This window comes from Chrysemys picta, chromosome 1 (genome assembly GCF_011386835.1).
Source record: "Chrysemys picta bellii isolate R12L10 chromosome 1, ASM1138683v2, whole genome shotgun sequence".
Taxonomy (NCBI): Eukaryota; Metazoa; Chordata; order Testudines; family Emydidae; genus Chrysemys; species Chrysemys picta.
The window spans coordinates 256,363,596-256,382,015 of record NC_088791.1 but is presented as its reverse complement, the minus strand read 5'-3'; the positions used below and the strand labels follow the sequence as shown (position 1 = coordinate 256,382,015).

The 18,420-nt window shown below is 44.3% G+C and overlaps 1 protein-coding gene across 2 annotated transcripts in view; it reads left to right on the top strand.

Annotated features, from left to right (window-relative positions):
- The window catches only part of UBAC2 (UBA domain containing 2), a 146,161-nt gene that overhangs the window by 5,395 nt on the left and 122,346 nt on the right, over window positions 1-18,420 (top strand). Inside the window, exons 2-3 of one of the 2 annotated variants that reach the window (XM_065581043.1) lie at window positions 10,661-10,762; window positions 17,260-17,387. Coding sequence is in view for 1 of the 2 variants with exons in the window: in XM_005303896.5 (XP_005303953.1) it covers window positions 17,260-17,387 (128 nt within the window). In the remaining variant the exon portion in view is untranslated. The remainder of the gene's footprint in view (window positions 1-10,660; window positions 10,763-17,259; window positions 17,388-18,420) is intronic. The other variant, XM_005303896.5, reaches the window with a different exon arrangement.

Here is an 18,420-nt window from a genome sequence, read left to right as displayed (position 1 = left end):
CGGGAGTCAGCTGACAAGTCTGAAAGGGGCCAGTGTCACCCCATGACACACTCAAATAGAGTTTTGGCTCATTCACATGTTATTTTAAACCATGTTGGTCTGTATAAATAATGTATAATGTAATGGTTTAATAATTATTGAAATATGTTTCAAATATGTTCCCCGTAAATCTAAGTGGTTGCTCTGTGCTGCAATTTTTTATTATTTCTGTGATAGTGACAGGAAGATAATCAATGACTCTTGCTAGCGGTAATTGGTGCTTATGAATTAGTTACTTTAAACTGTTCTCTCCATCTATAACATTAGATAACTGAGTGATTCCTTTTAGATTAAAACACTAATGTGTATGTTCCTTGTATTTTAAACCCTTTCTTTTTCCTTAACTAGTTTAGAGAAAAACAGAATAAATAACAGAAGACTGCATTTATAAGGCTGTAATTCCATCCCTGGTATCTGTAGACAACATAGAACATGGGTGAAGTAGCTTATGTAAAGCTCCAAAGTGAAAATACAGCCCAAGAATCCTTGGCTCTCTTATTTTTACATAATATATAGATCAAAGTCTTTAATCCATGCCTTATTCAGGCTTACCTATGACCTTTATCCTAATATTGCCTTTTTCCCCCCCTCATCCCTCCCAACCTTGTCCCTCCAAGTTCACATGCTGCAGCCTCTGCCTTCTCTAGCAGAAACGTTTGATAATTAAACATCAGACAAAATTGTGTGGCAAATCATAGGGTGAGCATGAAGAGAATTCAATTTTTAGAAAGTAGCGTGCTAAAAAATGTTTTTTTTTCCCCAACATAAGCCCTGCTCATATACAATAATGCAATCAGAATATCAAACTTTTAATAAAAGGAAAACAGTTGTTACAGAAAACCATCAAATGTGGTGGAATGGATAAATTAATATCTATTTAAAACAAATGATGATTACATTCATATGTCTGTCAAAATCCGTTGTTTTAAATCTAAATTGAAGACTTTATCTTGTGGATTGTTGATTGTGCTTTAAGGAGGTTGCTTGATTTTTGTATTTATTCCTGTCATTGTAAATGTTCATGGGAATGGCACTCGTAATTAGTTCTTACTTATATTGAATTTCACATCCCAGTGCCTCTGGGTGCCTAACAAAAGGTAATTTAAAAATAATAAAATTCAAATAAAATATAACAAATTAAATGCTCTATTAAAAGTTAAACTACTAATAAACACTCCAAATATTTAAAATGACCAATTCAGTCATTAAGAAGAGGAGATAATGATGAGTGTGAATTTGAATGGGCAGTTGCTGCTGAACTGTAAGCTGCCCACATGCTGTTTCCAAGTAAGCTTGGGATGTAGATTCTATAGGTTTTCTTGGTGATATGGAAGGAAAAGCAGTTAAAATTTGTTTGAGAGCATCTGTTGCTGAGAGGATTACGAAAGTCTCAGATATTTCTGGTGGCTAAACTGAAGAGTTTGAGTACATTTCCTAAAAGCAAAAAAAAAACAAGGAGTCCTTGTGGCACCTTAGAGACTAACAAATGTATTTGTGCATAAGCTTTTGTGGGCTAGAACCCACTTCATCAGACGTATGAAGTAAAAGATATAGGATGCATCTGATGAAGTGGGTTCTAGCCCACGAAAGCTTATGCACAAATACATTTTGTTAGTCTATAAGGTGCGACAAGGACTCCTCACTTTTTTTTTGCTGATACAGACTAACACGGCTACCACTGAAACCTATTTCCTAAAAGAGATCAGTTGATTCCATCCCTAAGAAGTGTTCAGTTGTATGATTAATCTACCTTGACTGCCAGGTACAGAGTGGTTGCATTTTCAAATATCTAGACCAGGCATAGAGTAAGGTAAAGGAAATGGTGATTGTAGCACAACCTGAATTACTGTATTATGGGGCAGTTCTTGTCACACTATAGTTAAGATGGAGCCAAGCTTTCTGTGTAAGAGGCATTTAAAAAAAAAATCTATGTGAGTATTGTGATTGTCTTGAAAATTGTTGTGCACCACTGGGGCCTTGGGTAAGGTTAGTGGGGCGAATTTGAGGTCATTTGACAAAGGGGTTCCTAAGATACAGGACCTGTTGCTAAAAGTCTCAGATATTTCTGGTGTTCCCAGATATTACTATCCTTTGAACCTTTTCCTAAGGGTTCCTACTGGAACATCACCTGCACTTACCGCCAAGAGAGCCCTGTAGTGCTCTGACATGGGTGCTACCGGGCTGCTAAAAATCCCCACTGCTAGAATAGATTGTTGTGCTTTGCTACTTGCACAACATACACAAAGCTGAGGCAGCTATGCAAATAATAAAATCCCCCTAAACCTAAAACATCAGGTTATTGCTTGATTTAATATTACTTCATATTTTGTTCAGTACTACCAGGAAGCTAGTGTGGAACATGTTAGACCCCATGTTTCCTGCAGTGCATGCGAATAGTAAGAAAATGATATGTTCTGTGGTTGGAGACAAAGAGGGGGATGCCTAGATGAGTTTCTGTGTGTTGGCTGAATTTAGCTCTGTTCCATTTTCCATTGAAAAAAAAGTCTTTAATAACAAAATGCTAAGGGTTCTGCTTTCTTCTTTTTTTTTTTTAAATGGCGCCTCCCTCAGCTCCTTACCAATTTAATCCTGCCACTTGGTAGCCTTGGTTGTAGTCTACAACTTTCTAAACAAGGAACAAATGGGAGGGGACTTGCTTCTAAGCTTGGCAGTATCTTTTAAAGAATGGATAAAAATGATCACCTCTTCAGGAGCCAAATCTGTTGCCTCTGCAGGACTCCCAAGTAGAGCTGATCAGAAATTTTCCAATGAAACATAGTATAGTTGGAAAATGCCCATTTGTTATAGTTATGGATACGATTTTCTCGTATATTTGCCGCATCTTTCTTTTGTATAACTTCAGTTTGAAAGCTGGGTGTCGAACTCAAGCCATCACTTGATGAATTATCCTTTTCTTCTCTTTCTCTGGGTAACTTTATTAAGAATTTATCCATTGTTGATTATTACTGGTCCTACAAATCAAGAATTTGTTGCTGGGATAAAATGAAGCTACAACACACCGGTGCCATAAGATTACAAGAGCCAAATAAAAGTGGAAAGTCAGAAGCAGCACTCGCCTGCTTCAATATATTATATTTTGTTGTACCCTTATATAACCAATTATATACTTTAAAGGGTGTAAAATAATCAAGTATTGTGCTAAACATGATCATACCCAAAACTGACTGCCAAATTTAAGTTGTATGTTTTTTCCCTCAGGTGAGGGCTCTGGGGTGGGGCTGGGGATGAGGGGTTCACAGTGCAGGAGGGGGCTCAGGGCTGGTGCTGGGGGTGTGGGTTTTGGGGTGGGGTGGGGACAGGGATGAGGAGCTTGGGGTTTAGACAGGCTGCCCTGGGGCTAGGGTCATAGAGGAAGACTCCCCCCAACCCTCTCCCAGCCGGCATCAGCGAGCTCTGGGGGAGGGACCCCCCACCCCCCCCCAGCAGCACACTCACCTTGCATCGCTGTCACTGCATGTGCTCCTAGAGCCCCTCTCAGGTCTAGGAAGTCCCCTTGCCTCCCCTGTGGTCGGTGCCGGGGGGGGAGGGGGGGGCCTGCCATCACTTGTGGCCTCCTCCCCTGCTGCTGCCCCTCACGGGGGATGGGGCTGCCCCTTGCGCAGAGTGGGTCAGGAGTGGTCCCTCCTCAGGTGCAGCCAGCTGCCTCAGCCTGCCACCAGCGCTGCTTTTGTGCTGTAGCCTCGCCTTAGGCAGCACAACGCTGGCAACGCAGACGAGGGAGAGCAGCGCAGAGCGTCAAGGCAGCGACCTGCTTTCAATCAGGCAGGGATGCTCCGGGGGCTGAGGGATGCTCTGGGCAGGGCCTGGGGAGAGACCCGGCTCCAAACATTGGTGGAGCCCGGGCACCATGGGCCCATATAACTCGCAGCCCCTGCGTTCATACTGGACATTCACATGGCAAAAAGCATTCTATACCTTCTTCTTCGAATACTAGCCTTACCTTACTTCTATATTTGGGAGACCTTGACTCCCAGATATACTTGTTTATTTAGATGGAATGCTGTGCAGTGTTTCAGAGCCATTGTCTAGACCAGATTCTTGGGGAAGGGGATGTTGTTTTTGTTTTATTTTTAGCCTTAAATTCGTTGCTTCACATTTCTTTTTTGTTTAACTTTTATTGGTGGGTTGGAAAAAAAAGTACATGGATTTTCTTAGTAATTGACATTAGTGCTAATTGATGAACTTACTGACTGAGAGAGCGGTGGCATGCCATAGGAGCAGCAGAATTGAGTCATAGGCCGTGTCTACACTACAAACGTTGGTTGATGGAAGTTACATTGGTTTACAGCTGCTGCAGTTTGTATACCACTCAGGTGTGTGCATACTTGGCTGCTTGCATTGGAGCTGTGTGTAATCACCAGGAATGTTTGTGTGCTAAGTGCAGTGGACCACGGATAGATATCACAGTGTGCCACATGCCACCATCCATTGCAATACCTTTTGGGACATTTTTGCATTGTTGTGTGGGTTAGTAACGACTCGCCCTGGGATCCCTAGGAGCTAAGGATCAAGTTCTCAGCATGCAACTTCCTCTGTCCCATAATGGAATCCATATTCCATAATTTTCATGCTATTTTTTTTAAAATCTCACAAACCCATGTGGGGCTTTTTGGCCTCTGATAGGGGTATGGCGCTCACGTAACTCTGCACTATTCTCAAGAATGCTGCAAATACAAGACGTATGATCTACAGTATTTGCAGACCTGCAAGAAGTACTGCAACAACCAGGTTCATGAGCGTTTCTTTGAAGATAGCAAAGAACAATTCAAGAGTGCTAGTGTTATTCAAGGAGCAGTTGCAGATGGTGGAACACAGCTTCTAGGCTTGAGAAATGAGCACTGACCAGTGGGATCACATTGTAATACAGGTTTGGCATGACAAGTAGTGGCTTCAGAACTTTCAGATGCGAAAGGCCACATTCCTGAATCTGTGTGACAAGCTTGCCCCAGCCCTCCAGTGCAGGGACATCAGAATGAGAGCTGCACTGACTGTGGAGAGGCAAGTGGCGATAGCAGTCTGGAAGCATGCAATGCCACATTGCTACCACTCTGAGAAATAATTTTGGAGTTGGAAAATCTACACTGGGGGCTGCTGACATAGAAGTGTGTAGGGCTGCTAATCGTCTCTCGCTATGCAGGACTGTGAGTCTCGGCAGTGTGCAGGATATAATGGATGGATTTGCAGGAGTGGGGTCTGACGGTACCTCCCATAAGGCTTTATGGAAATATGCATATATTTGTATATATATAACATAACTAGAATGTGTATATGTCATGTAACATATCTCTGTAAAGGTTATGATCTACTGAATCTATTAATCCTATTTGTATGCATGCATGCATCATTTTTGTATTCAAAGTTATGAATCTTGGCTGCATACTTGTTTGATTCTAAGTAGGCTGTAGTGAAGCAGTTGGTCAGCTTCCTGAGAAAAGACTATTCTCAGTAAGTGCCCAGTCTGGAAACACTTAAGCCAACAATGAACTTGGAGACACCAATACACATCTGGGCTTTCCCAGGAATGTGGGTTGGCTGGTAAGGAACTCAGTCATGCATGGACATGTGACTTGCTCAGGTGACTCCAAAGCTCCATCTTGGAGCTGGACTTTGCATAGGAGAGGGGAGGGGGTCTCCATCCACAAGAGAAAGTCTATTTAAACCCGTGGGAGACCCCTCCATTTTGTCTTCAGCTGGCTAAAGAGAGACCCTCTCCACCCCCCAGGATACTTGGAAGAAACTGGAACAAAGGACAGTAACTACAGGGGGTGTGAGTGATTGCTGAACCCAGGCTAAAAAGAGATAAGTCTGTAAAAGGGAGCATTCTGGAACTGGTGAGGATCTTATCTGTATTCAGTTTGATTAGACATAGATTTGCGTGTTTTAGTTTATTTTGCTTGGTGACCTGCTTTGTTCTGTCTGTTACTACTTGGAACCACTTAAATCCTACTTTCTGTATTTAATAAAATCACTTTATACTTAGAGTATGTGTTAATACCTGGGTGGGCAAACAGCTGTGCGTATCTCTCTATCAGTGTTACAGAGGGCAAACAATTTATGAGTTTACCCCGTATAAGCTTTATACAGGGTAAAATGGATTTATTTGGGTTTAGACCCCATTGGGAGTTGGGCAGCTGAGTGTTAAAGACAAGAACACTTCTGTTAGCTGCTTTCAGGTAAACCTGCAGCGGTTAGGGGACGTGATTCAGACCTGAGTCTGGGTTTGCAGCAGGCTAGCGAGTCTGGCTCAACCCAGGCAAGGCACTGAAGTCCTAAGCTGATGGGGCAGGAAAGCAGGGGCAGAAGTAGTCTGGGCACATCAGGTGGCAGCTCCCAGGGGGTTTCTGTGATCCAACCCGTCACATGGGGTTCCTGAACAGCGGTGGGGCGATAGATGGCACACACATCCTTATTTTGGCATTAGCCCACCTTGCCACAGAGGGCTACTCTTCTATGGTTATGCAAGCATTGGTGGATCACTGGGGACGTTTAACTGATGACAATGTGGGCTGATCAGGGAAGACGTTCGGAAAGCTGCAAGCAGAGACATTCTTTCCTGACCAGCAGATTAGCATTGGCAATACTGAAATGCCAATAGTGATTCTGAGGCATCAGGCGTATCACTTGTTCCCCTGGCTCATGAAGCTGGATACTGGCTACCTCGACAGCCGCAAAGAAAGATTCAACTACTGTCTCAGCAGGTGCAGAATGACAGTTGAATGTGCTTTTGGTACGCTGAAGGGACACTGGCAGTGCTTACTGACTAGACTGGATTTCACTGAGAAGAACAGCCCAGTGATTATAGCTGCCTGTTGTGTCCTGCATAATATCTGAGGCAAAGGGGGAAAAGCTGCCACCAGGCTGGAGGTTGAGCGGCTGTGTGACTTTGAACAGCCAGACACAAGTGCTGTTACACGAGCCCAACATGGAGCTATGTGGTTGAGACAGGCTTTGAAAGAGCATTTTTAACAGTCAACCACAGTAATGTTCTCTGCTGCTTTGATGGATTTGTTTGTCTGGGGCAATCTACAATATATATTTGTGAGGCTTTGTCTGCTGGTATCTGTTCTGTTGGGCCTGGAGCTTTGGGCATTTCTATGAATTGTGTGATGCTTGCTGTACATTTATTAATATGTAGTGTTTTCATGAAACTATGAATTCTGTGGTGCTTGGTGTGCATTTAGCTGTTTTCCTTGACGATCACTCTGCATTCTGCAATATTTGTTGTGAACTAATAAAGATAATTTGATTATCCCCCAAATAGAACTTGGAGTACAGAAAAACAGTGTAGAAAATCCATGTGCAAAAACCCCCACATGCAATGTTATACAAATTTTTAGCATAATTTAACAGTGAAAATTTTAAAATTAGAAAGTAAGGGTTTATGTCTGTTTGGCGTATGTGTAGCCACAACGGACTACGTTTGTTTTCTCAATCGTGGTTCTCATAGGTCTGTGTATGTGAAGCTGTGGTTTTCCTTGCTGTCCCCTGGCGTGGAGTGGTGGGGGCAGTGGGGGTGTCCCATGTATGCCCGCAGAACAGCTGACCCTGATGAGGAGAAAGAAGAGGACTAGGAATGACATGGTCTGCAAGCCAGTACTGCAGCAGATGATGAACCAAGGGCTACAAGGGCCAATATGACTGACAGCGTGGAGAACAACAGAGGACAGGAAAAAGGCAGTGCTAACAGGACAAGCAGTAGAAAATACAAGAGGACATGAAGGTTCTTCTTAGGCAGCAATTCCAAATGCTGCAGAGACCCTGGTTGACGTACAGGATCAAAAGTCCCAGACTCTCCACCCATTGCAGTCTTTGGAGAACTCCATGTTTGCTGCTCACTACTCCCCACAACATACCATGTGGCATCACAGGTCAAAGATGCCATGCCAGAAGCTGCTGATAAAAACAGACCATTGTCCCATGGATTTACAGTCACATGGGAATTCCCTTCCCCTTTATGTGTCTTCGCGTGATGGGTCTGTTTAGACTTTGGCGGAGTCTTGAACAGGCACTGGCTCATGGCATGACTGGGGTTCCCTGCCACGTCCTCCTTGTCCCCTTCCTCCTCATTCTTGCTGTTCCTGGCAGGGGTGTCATGCTGTTCCTCTGAGGTATCCAGAATCTGTATGGTATTGTTGGGGTCTCCACCAAGTATGGCAAGCAGTCGGTTGTAAAAGTGTCAGGTCTGTGGTGCAGCATCATATCTGTTGTGCTCCCTGGCCTTGTGTTATTCCTCACAAAGTTTTTTCGCTTGCACGTAGCGTTGCTGCTGCTGATTCCTGTCGTATTCCTTTGCATGGGAGATACAGGCAATCTACTCATAGATGTCTACATTTCTATGGCTGGCCCGTAGCTATGCCTGCACAGCCTCTTCTCCCCACAGGCCCAGGAAAGTCAGTATTTCCCATCTACTCCAGGCAGGAGAACATGGGGTTTCTCTCTGTGTGCGTGGAGGCAGTATAGTCAATTGAGTAGGTGCACACAACATAAATGAGCTGCTAGGTGTGCTTGCTGAGGTAGGCAGTCAAGAAAAGGTTGCAAAAACACTTGGGGTTTTCAAGGTGTGGGGTGGCTTCTGGCCTCTGTGACTCCAGGGCAATAGAGTTTAAAATTGTGTCCAGAGAAGTCTGTCACAGTGTTGCCGGCACAGAGAGCCCGAGGACAGCAACAGCGGGGTTCGTTGCCCGGTGTGCTTCGCACCAATGAACACACCAGGGTGGAGAAGCAAACAAAGTTTATTTGAGATCTCAAAGCGGTGCAAGGAGACTGGCATGTCTCAGATCAAGCACACCACCATAAGCAGTTTTTCTCTTTCATTTCACAGCCAAGTTCCTCCCTCTTCCCCGCCTTCTCCCCCCCCATTCCCCCTCCCTTCTCTCTTCCCCTCTCTCCATTCCCCCTCCCTTCTTCTACAAAAACCATGTTTATACATTTAAGCAGTTAAATCATTTTGGCGGCTACAAGTCTAGCTCGTTAGTACCACTTCTCTAAACCGTTATCTGGTCCTGTTTCCCTTTGATTTATTATCTCCCATTCAGCCAGAAACATACAGGCCTCATTGTTACCGCTTGGTACCGGTATGAGTGGGGTTGCAATTGATAACTGCCTGTTACACATTCCAATTTCTGCCCCTGGCTTTTGAGGTCTTTTTAGAGTTAAACATGGAGGAACTTTGGTTCATTTAGCCTTAGTGCAGGAAGGCTTCATCGACACTCATGGTCTTCCACCCTCCCGAGTTACCTAGGGTTATGCCTAGTGACACCAACAACAGGGAATGAGGCATTGTGGGATAGCTGCTGGAAGACCGCTAGGGTCGACACAGGTCATGCAATGTCTACACTCACACTACATCAAGCTAAGTAGGTCAGTCATGGCTTTACACCATTTGGGGAGGTGGTTTTATTATATTGCTGTAACGTGGCACTTACGTTGGCCAGAGACAAATTAAAGTGTAGACATGTACAAATAGGTCAATGCCAGGCGACTTACATCGACTTAACTTTGTATTGTAGACCAGGCCTGAGACTGTTGTTTCACCAATTTCCTCTAAACAGTCATTGTTAAAACCGTCACAGGTGGTCTGCTCCCAGTAAAGGAAGTAGGTCCAGCTACCCTATGCCAGGACAGGTGCTCACATTTGGCCAGTTAAGGCAGGGCAGCACTGAAGGGCTATAAAAGTTTGGGGAGAGGTCCAGTGAGAGAGTGTCCTGCTGAGTCAGTCAGAAGACTAGAGCAGGTCTGTGGGATAAGCTGCCAAGTGCAGAAAGCTCTCTGCAGACCTTCCCTGGTAAGAGGGAGGAATTGACTAGAAGACTATATTTTTTGGGACCTGGGAGAAGGCTGAAGGCAGAACAGCAAGAGTCATTTGCTGGCTGGCATCCCCATGCGAGAGAGGTGGAGAGGGTTGAAGGCAGAAACAGTAGCAGAGGGAGATGCAGGCTAGCTCTGTAAATTAGAGAGCTGGAGCCAAGGGCCAGAGAGGGCTGAAGACAGTGGAACAGCAGTGGCGCTTACTTGCTGTCAGTCTAGGGCTGGAGTGCAGGACCCAGAGGAATAGTGGTGAGTGAGGGATGCTTCCTTGGCAAGGATGATCTCCCAGTAAAGAGGCTGTGGGGCTTCCTGCTGGGAAGATGGTTGCACTCCAGTTGGAAGGGCTGTGGTAGCTCTCCTAGTGCAAGGACAGAGGAGAACTGCACTAGAGAGTGGGGTGTGGTGAGGAATGCTGGGGCTGTATGTTGCATGTACTGTTTGGAATATGCTGGTGGAAATCTGGACTATGATTGTGGGACTTCTGTTATGATATATGTGCATGGGACTTCATAATAAATGAACCCTACAAGGGCAATATTTGTACTTGGGAGGACCCTGCACTATTTCTGGGGACTCTGAAGGAGGGAAACTGAGGTAGGCATGCTTGTCATGGCATGGTCTGCCACTCAAAGGCATTCCAGTCAGGCCTGCCCTTTGACAAGGATATTTGGTTATAAACCCACATGCTGCTAAATGGCAGGGCAATATATACTGCCACTGTCCGGCTGGTTCTCTAACATTTTCAGTAAACTTGTAAAATGGTTAATCTAGAAGTGTTTGTCTTTCTCAATAGTTTACTTGGACCAGGCAATGATGACATTTTGAGGACTTTACAGAGAGCTGAGGTTACTGTTATTCATGTGACTTTCCCTGTGGGTGCCTGTCACATTTACGGGTTAGTTGCTACTGTGGTTTTTTCAGTTTGTGACATCTATAAAAATAACTAAATGCTTGTTTCCTCTATGGTAAGGTTTGAAAAGTCTGAAGTGAAACCTAAATGGAGAGCATTAGTAACAATATTTAGCTACACTTCATGCAGATAATAAACAAATTCTGAAAGTTACTTTTGTGGCACATTCAAGGGCATAGTCATTTGATAGTAAAATACTTAATGTGCATTAACTTCATTATAAAAATAGTTTGCCATTATGGAAACTTCTTTCTTGAGAGTTTTTAGTTCCTTTCTGCACTACATATTACATTGAACTGTGAAAAGGTGTTAAAATTTTCTTTAAACTCACAAAATTATTGAAATTCAAAGACAAATATCAAATCATTACAGGAAAATATAAATCACAATGGGAGACCACCTTTAACTACTGTCCAGCCAGCTATCTATCAGTTGTTACCTAGATGTTTGGTAACATCAACTTAACCGTAAATTGTTACAGGGTTTTGAGAACTTTTCTAATGTTTTTAAACTCATAAAGTAATCTAAGTATTCATTGTTAAAGATTAGCTCACTGGTATCAAAATGATAGGTGGGTGTTTTTAGGTAATGGTTAAGGAATGTCTTCCATTTTGATTAATTGTTGTTGTACATGTTTGATCCTTGCTTTTGCCTAGCTTTCTGTTTCACATTACAACGTATTTTTAAGAATAAGATATTGTTTGTGTCTCCCTGTGGCATAAAATCTGTTTCACTATGTTCTTTTGCATGATGTTTTCTCTCTTTTCCTTCTCTCTTCTCAAATTAAAATGATTGGCAGGAAAAGAGAAACACTGTCCTTTTTCCAATAGTGGCCACTACAAGATAATTCGTAATGAAAAAAGCTAGTATGAAAGATCAGTGTTAGTAAGTTAAGAAGTCATATTTGTAATAAAGTAGAATTAATATTGATATAATGAATTATATATAAGCTCTCTCTTAAATCTCTGATGCCAAATGGAGGAGGAGCTGTATCAGGTTTCACCTCTAGCCAACATAAGTAACATGCAACAACACTTAATGATATCATCGACTGGCTGACACTCAAAGGCTATGTATGAAGTTCATGACTAAACGATATAGGAAGAACCATGCTCTTGATAGTAGTCACATATATGCAGTACAGTGGAACAGATTGCATATAATTTGGGGTTCTTCCTTTCCTTGAGGTTCATTTTAGAACTATTCTGGATTTATGTGCTTAATGTACATTTTTTTTTCTCCATGTGTGCTACCTGTGCAGAGGAAGGAGATCATCTGTACCAGGGGTTCTCAACCTTCTTCTCTCCGAGGCCCCCCATGACATACTATAAAAACTCCATGGCCCGGCGGGGGGGCCTTTGGTGGCAGGGGCCTAGGGCAAAGGCGTAATTTGACTTCTATTTTGGGGGGGCTGGGGCCAGTGGGTCTCGAGCCACCTCCATATGGTGGGGTCCAGAGAGGGAGTGCCACCTCCACCCCGTGACTCAACTCAGAAGGCCACCCAGACTGTCTGGGTTGGGGGGAGGGAACGCAATCAAAAATTATAACTCAAAGGTGGGGAGCTTAGCTCAAAAAGTTTGAAAACAGCTTAGGGTACAGGGAGGAGGTAGCTAGGGGCTGTGTGCGGGCAGGAGGGTAGCTCAGGGTGCAGGGAGTCAGGTAGCTAGAAGCTGTGTGCAGGCATGGGGTAGCACAGAGTGTAGGCAGAGGGGCTTTAGGTGCTGTGTGCTGGGAGGATTCCCCTGTGGTCCCTGTTCCCAGAGGGGTCTGTCAGCCACGGAGCTGGGTCTCCCCACCTGGGGTGCTCTTACCAGCTGCCTCTGCGGGAGCAAAGGGGGCTGGGAACTGAAGAGCAGCTTCAACCTGGGGCACCAGCAGGAGAGGAGGGAATGCTGCTGCCTGCTCCCTGGCACCAGCCAGAGCAGCAGCTGCCCCACACTGTCCGGCTCCGGCTTCCCGCCTCCGACCTGGCCAGGGAGGTATGGAGCTGCCCCCGGACTGCTCTGCACTTGCGCTGCAGTTTGGGGGGGGATGCCCTCCATGTCCCCAACTCTGTCCATGGGCTCAGAGCTTCTTCCCCACAGAGAGCACCAGGGCTTGGGGCTCTGAGAGTCAGCCCCACACCTCCCGGTTTCAGCCCTGCGAGGGCACTGGGGATCGGGGCTTCAGCCTCATGCCTCCCGGGTTGAGCCCCATGTGGGGAGACTGGGGATCGGGGCTTCAGCCCTGCGCCTCCTGGCTTCAGCCCCATGCGGGAGGGGAGGGCGGTGCCAGGGATCCAGGATTCAGCCGCAGGGACCCGCAGCCCCTTTGAAAGGGCTCGCAGACCCCCAGGGGTTTGGACCCCCGGTTGAGAACCACTGGTCTGTACTATCATCTTCCCCACTCATCACCATACTCTCTTTCTAGATATGCACCTTTCTAGTGTGCAGCAGGTGTTGTAGCTTGGGGCATTCTCACAGTGGATCCATCTTGGTGCATACTAGACATTTTTCAGGATATATTGGTATATTCTTTCTCCCCCCTCTCTTATTTAGTAATTTAATAGGGGCCATGTCATTCCTTCCATTTGAAGGCTTTCTCCCCCACACCTTCTCTGCCTCATTCCCCTTGTCCTGGCTGCCTGACAGTGGGTGGGAGATTCTTCCCATTCACAGCCCCATCTCTCAAGGCAGCGGTTGGGGATCGGAGAAGGATGTGCCTCACGTAAAGGGTAATGGTAGAGGGGAATGGGGCAGCAGCGACCCCCAGCCCTGGGAAGGGCAGAGATCCTACATGTATGAACCAAGATCTGGGGGATCTTTACCCCCTGTGTGTGAACTGAGATTTGGCCCTGCCCTTCTGTAGGGATAGTTTGAGCCCTTCTAGCTGCCCTGCATGTGTGAGACAGGATACTAAAAGCCCAATGGAAGGGGAATGACAATGCCCACTGAGATGAATGGGAGACTCAGATGTCTCAGAGTTATTGTTTCAGGCTGTATCCATCTCCATCATGTGTTCTCATTTAGCTGAGAATAGCTCACTGAATGTTCCCTTCACACCTCTGTGAGCCTCTTGTGTCTCAAATGGATGTGTACAGCCCTGTTCCGGACACTAGGACCTGATCTGGACGAGAGACAATGCTCCACTCTCCTGTTCCTTCCTCCCTCTAGCTGGTAGATGCCCTCCTCACAACCCCAAGACCCCTCTAAATTTACCAGGGGCGGGTAGGGTCAAGTAGGAGCGTGGAGTTGGTGGCGTGTATGGAGGGTTCTAAGTGGGGTGGGGGTGGTCCGATCAATGGCACGATGAAGGGAATATTAGAGGAGTCAAGGTAGTGCTAGGAGAGTCTGAGCAGTTGAAGATAATACATGAGGGGTCAGAGCAGTGGAATCTGGGGTGAGTAGGAGGGGGTCTGAGTTGTGCAGTAGGAGTTGGTCAGGTTCACCTCTGTCCCCCCCAAAGTCCCCACATCCACGCCTCTCCATGTCTGTCCCCTGCCCACCAAAAATGTCCCCACTGACTTCATGCTAATCCGTGTGCTGTTCTTGAATCCTCCCCACAGCTCTTCAACCTGCATGCCCTGTGCTGTTGCCTGCCTCTTCCTGGGGAGGATGGTTGAGGGGGAAGAACTAGTGTGTGGTGGACATACAGAGAAATGGGAGACAAGGAGATGATGCAAAGGCACGGAAGAGATGGCCATGTAGCCAGTGCATTCTATGGGTGGGGTAATCCTTGCTGAGGAGCCAGAGGCAGTGGAGGGGGAGAGCTGGACTATAGTATGTGGGAAGATGCTGAGAAACTTTTTTTTTTTTTTTTTTTTTTTAAATCAAGGAAATTAAATGCCCCAAACCTTCATTAACACAGAGTTAAGGTTGCCTGGTGGCACCTCTTGTCCTTCCAGAATGTGGAGAGGGCTAAACTTAAACCTCTGAAAACCAGAAAATGAAAAGTTGCAGTACACGCCACAGTGCATCCTTAATTTTGTCCTAATCACATATTAGCAATGTACTGTTGCAGATGCTACAGAACACTCAGAGACTGGAACATGTGAGCACTGTAGGATAAAGTTGAACAACACCTCTTTGCTTGAGCAAAACTTGAGTTTAGGTCAGGCGTAACAAACAGGAGCTGCCTACACTCAAACACTGTGCCCACTCCACACAAACCTCCTCAGACTTGCTATATCTTATCGTCCCTTTACTCTTGTGAACCTCTGCGCTCACTCGCTGACTCGCTCTCTTTCATCGCAGATCATCTTTGCAGATACAGAGTAGTACAGTGTCGCCATTCATTCCTGTCCATGGCTTGTTCCTTCATTAAACCCAGCCTGGTTGTGTCCCTGTGTATGATGTCCTGCAGTGTAGTAGGTCAGACTGATCTTGGTTATGTTTGCATTATTTTCGTTGTGATTATTCCATCACCTGTTGTTTTCAACAGTCTCTGCATCATCATAATCTTTTAGATTTATAGCCAGTCCTGTACTCTGATTTCACATCCTACTGTCCTTTTAACTTCTTGGTTTGTTTTAAAAATCATTCCATTTTACACCTGCCAGGTTTTGAAAAACTCTTGTCTGTACTGCCTCCAACCTTTTGTCTTTTTAATTTAATGCAGTTGCTTCCACCACTTCTCTTGGTAGCTTAACCTGTGCATCACCCTTATTTAACCCAGTGGCTATTGCCAGTTTATGGTAGCCAGAATTAAGTTTGTGTTGTGGGGGTACTTTAAGTCTTTTGCTAATTTTCAAAAGGTCAGCCAATCTCCGTTCTGGAAAGGCATGAGGCACTACTGGGCAACCTTAATTCTGTGTTATGATGTTTTTGGGTAATTATAGTATCAATTCCCTTTTTAAAGCATTTATAATGGGATTTTTTATTAGAATGAAATATTTTATATAATTTCTGTAAACCATGGTACAGTGCAAAAATAAAACACTCTATCTGCTTCAAACAACAACAAAATGTCTGTCCTACTTGTTGTGGATTGTACCTGGTGAGATAGGAAGATGTGTTTCATATTGCTTGTTAGGCAGATAAATACATAGAATGGGATTGTTGTAGACACATTGGCACAGTGGTTTAATAATCTTCAAATTACTAATTCGGGGAGAGATTAGTAAAAGTACAAGTGGCAAGTAACCATTGTAGTATTAATTTAATTGGAATATATAGGCCCAAAGAGTCAAAGGTGTTAACAAGATCCTGTCATTGTCCAGTGTTAAACAAGGTGTGGGGTTTGGTATACAGAAAACTCAACTTGCTTAGAACCATAGCAAACAGATCATTAGAAATCTTTTAAACACTTTAATAAAGATACAGAAAAGAAGGAAAAACAGTTAAAGCATTGGACATGTAAAATATTAAATAAGACTTTCATTTTAACAACATCCCTTGTTCCCTTTTCCTTTAGCTGACAAGAATATTTAGAAGGGGGGAAAAAAACCTTGCTTAACAATCTCTTGGATGGTATTAAAGATGCTAATAAAGACATCCTTTTGGGGAAAAGAGAAAATTAGCAGAGCTGGGCTGGAGCCTTCGCTGGCGGTGATGGTGTTAAAGTCTGATCCCATTTCCTAGAAGACAAATCAAGACAAACACGCACAAAAGGGGAGAGAAAAGAACAGCAGAGAGAAAATGCAGCTTCTGTGTCTGGTGGTGACTCTCACTTGCAACCTCACTGCTGGAAAAACGCAGGCACAGGACATGATCTTTTCAGCCATTCAGAGATATGACAAACTCACTCCAGCATCAAGCTATTTAGGGCATTGCTTTTAGCTGCCCCTTCTGGCCATAGGCTTTCAGAATATACAGTGTTAGGCAGCTAAGCTAGATTCTTATTAATCAGAAGACAAAAGGAGAGAGATAGGAAAGAAAATAAATTAAGTGAGGAAGGAAAAGGATACATGGAATATGGGGAAGAGAGAGAAACTTGCACATCCCACATAGTGTTTGGGGTAGAGCTGGAGCTGGTAGAGGGGATGGTATCATTGTGGTTCTTCTTTCTAGTCTGGGTTCAGTCAGAACATCTTTCAGGACCAGGATTAAGAATGGCCAGGGTGGTAACCATGATGGTGAACTCGCTCCAGTAGCCAAATTTTCTCCCAAAGTCTCTTTCTTTAATGACCCCATAAAGGAATGATGGGTGTAATAGCCCTTCCCCTCATTATGTTGGCCACCATTTAGGCCTAGTTTCCGACAAACCAGTTTTGGTTCATTTATTTCCCATTCCGCGTTTTTCTTGTTTACTAAACATGATCTTAACACAGTCCTTGAATTATATCAGCAGGACTTTTTGTTTGGACTAATACAATCTTTCTGTCTCCCTTTTGTACCTTTTCCCATCAATATTTGTCATTATACGTTATTGTGACATCTTATGAATTTTCATGCTGATTCCAGTGCTATTTCAGCCTCCTTTCACTTGTTTTATTAAGTTGCTTTTTAAATCTGAGGTCTCTCCCGCTGAGGTTTTTGTTCTTCTTCTTCTTTTTTTTTTTAAAGATAAAGCACCTCTGTCAAAGAGTCTTTTATTAGTCCCAAGTGCCCTGTCGGTTCTATTGACTCTGCTCTTCCAACATTATCAGAAGTTCTTCACATATAACCTACAAGCTGTAAAAGAGGATTTTCAGGTAAATTTTAATTCATTTATGTAGAAGGGGGAGGGGATTTCTAAATATTAACTCTGTCCTCCTTGATTCCCCAGTGTATTTCTCCTGTAGTTCTTCCCCCCCCATCCCCATTGTCTTGGACTCTGGGCTTGTTTATTTTGGAAGTTAGTTTGTAATAAGATAGGGTGTGAATTTAAAGCACAATTGTTTAGCTAAACTGCACAAAGGCACTTTAGTTCAGAATAAGTGTGTCCACCTGGCTAGTTAGTTAGCTGCTGTGCTAACTTCCTATGTAGGCAAGCCCTTAAATCACCAATCTGTTACCATCACTACTCCCATTTAGGCCGTATCACCACCCATGAGAGATTTTTTTCACTTCTGCTAAAACAAACCATCAGAGTAGTTCTCATTTCCTTCTGCTGGGACGCTGATATTATTTCATCATCTGTCTTTCAACAGAGGAGAAGTGTGAGCCTTGTATAACTTGAGCATAAATTATGGCCATGTCTAACGCTACCACTTATGTCGGCAAAATTTGTGTCGCTCAGGAGCGTGAACCCCCTCTCGCCCTCCAAGCAACATAATTTTTGCTGGCATAAGGGGTAGTGTGCACAGCACTATGTTTCCAGGAGAGCTTCTCCCGCCAACATACTACTGCCGCTCATTGAGAGGGTTTTATTATGTCGACAGGAGAGCTCTCTCCCGTCAGCATAGACCGGCTACATGAGAGATCTTACAAAAGTGCCGCTGCATTGGTACATCTGTGCCACTGTAAGCTTGCTAGTGTAGACATGGACAAGCACATTTAATAGTATATGATCTTTTGATGTGAATAGGAATAATTTTGTTGTGTTCATAAATTTATTTTGTGGTGGAAGGGAGTATTATAATCGTCTCGCCTGATCTGCATAACACAGGACATAGATTTTCACCCAGAGATTCGTGCATCTAGCCCAATAACTTGAGCATCATTTTTAGAAAGACACAAAATCTCATTGTAAAGATTCCAAATGAGGGAGAATTTGCCATGTGCTTGAGTAGTCTGCTCCATTGG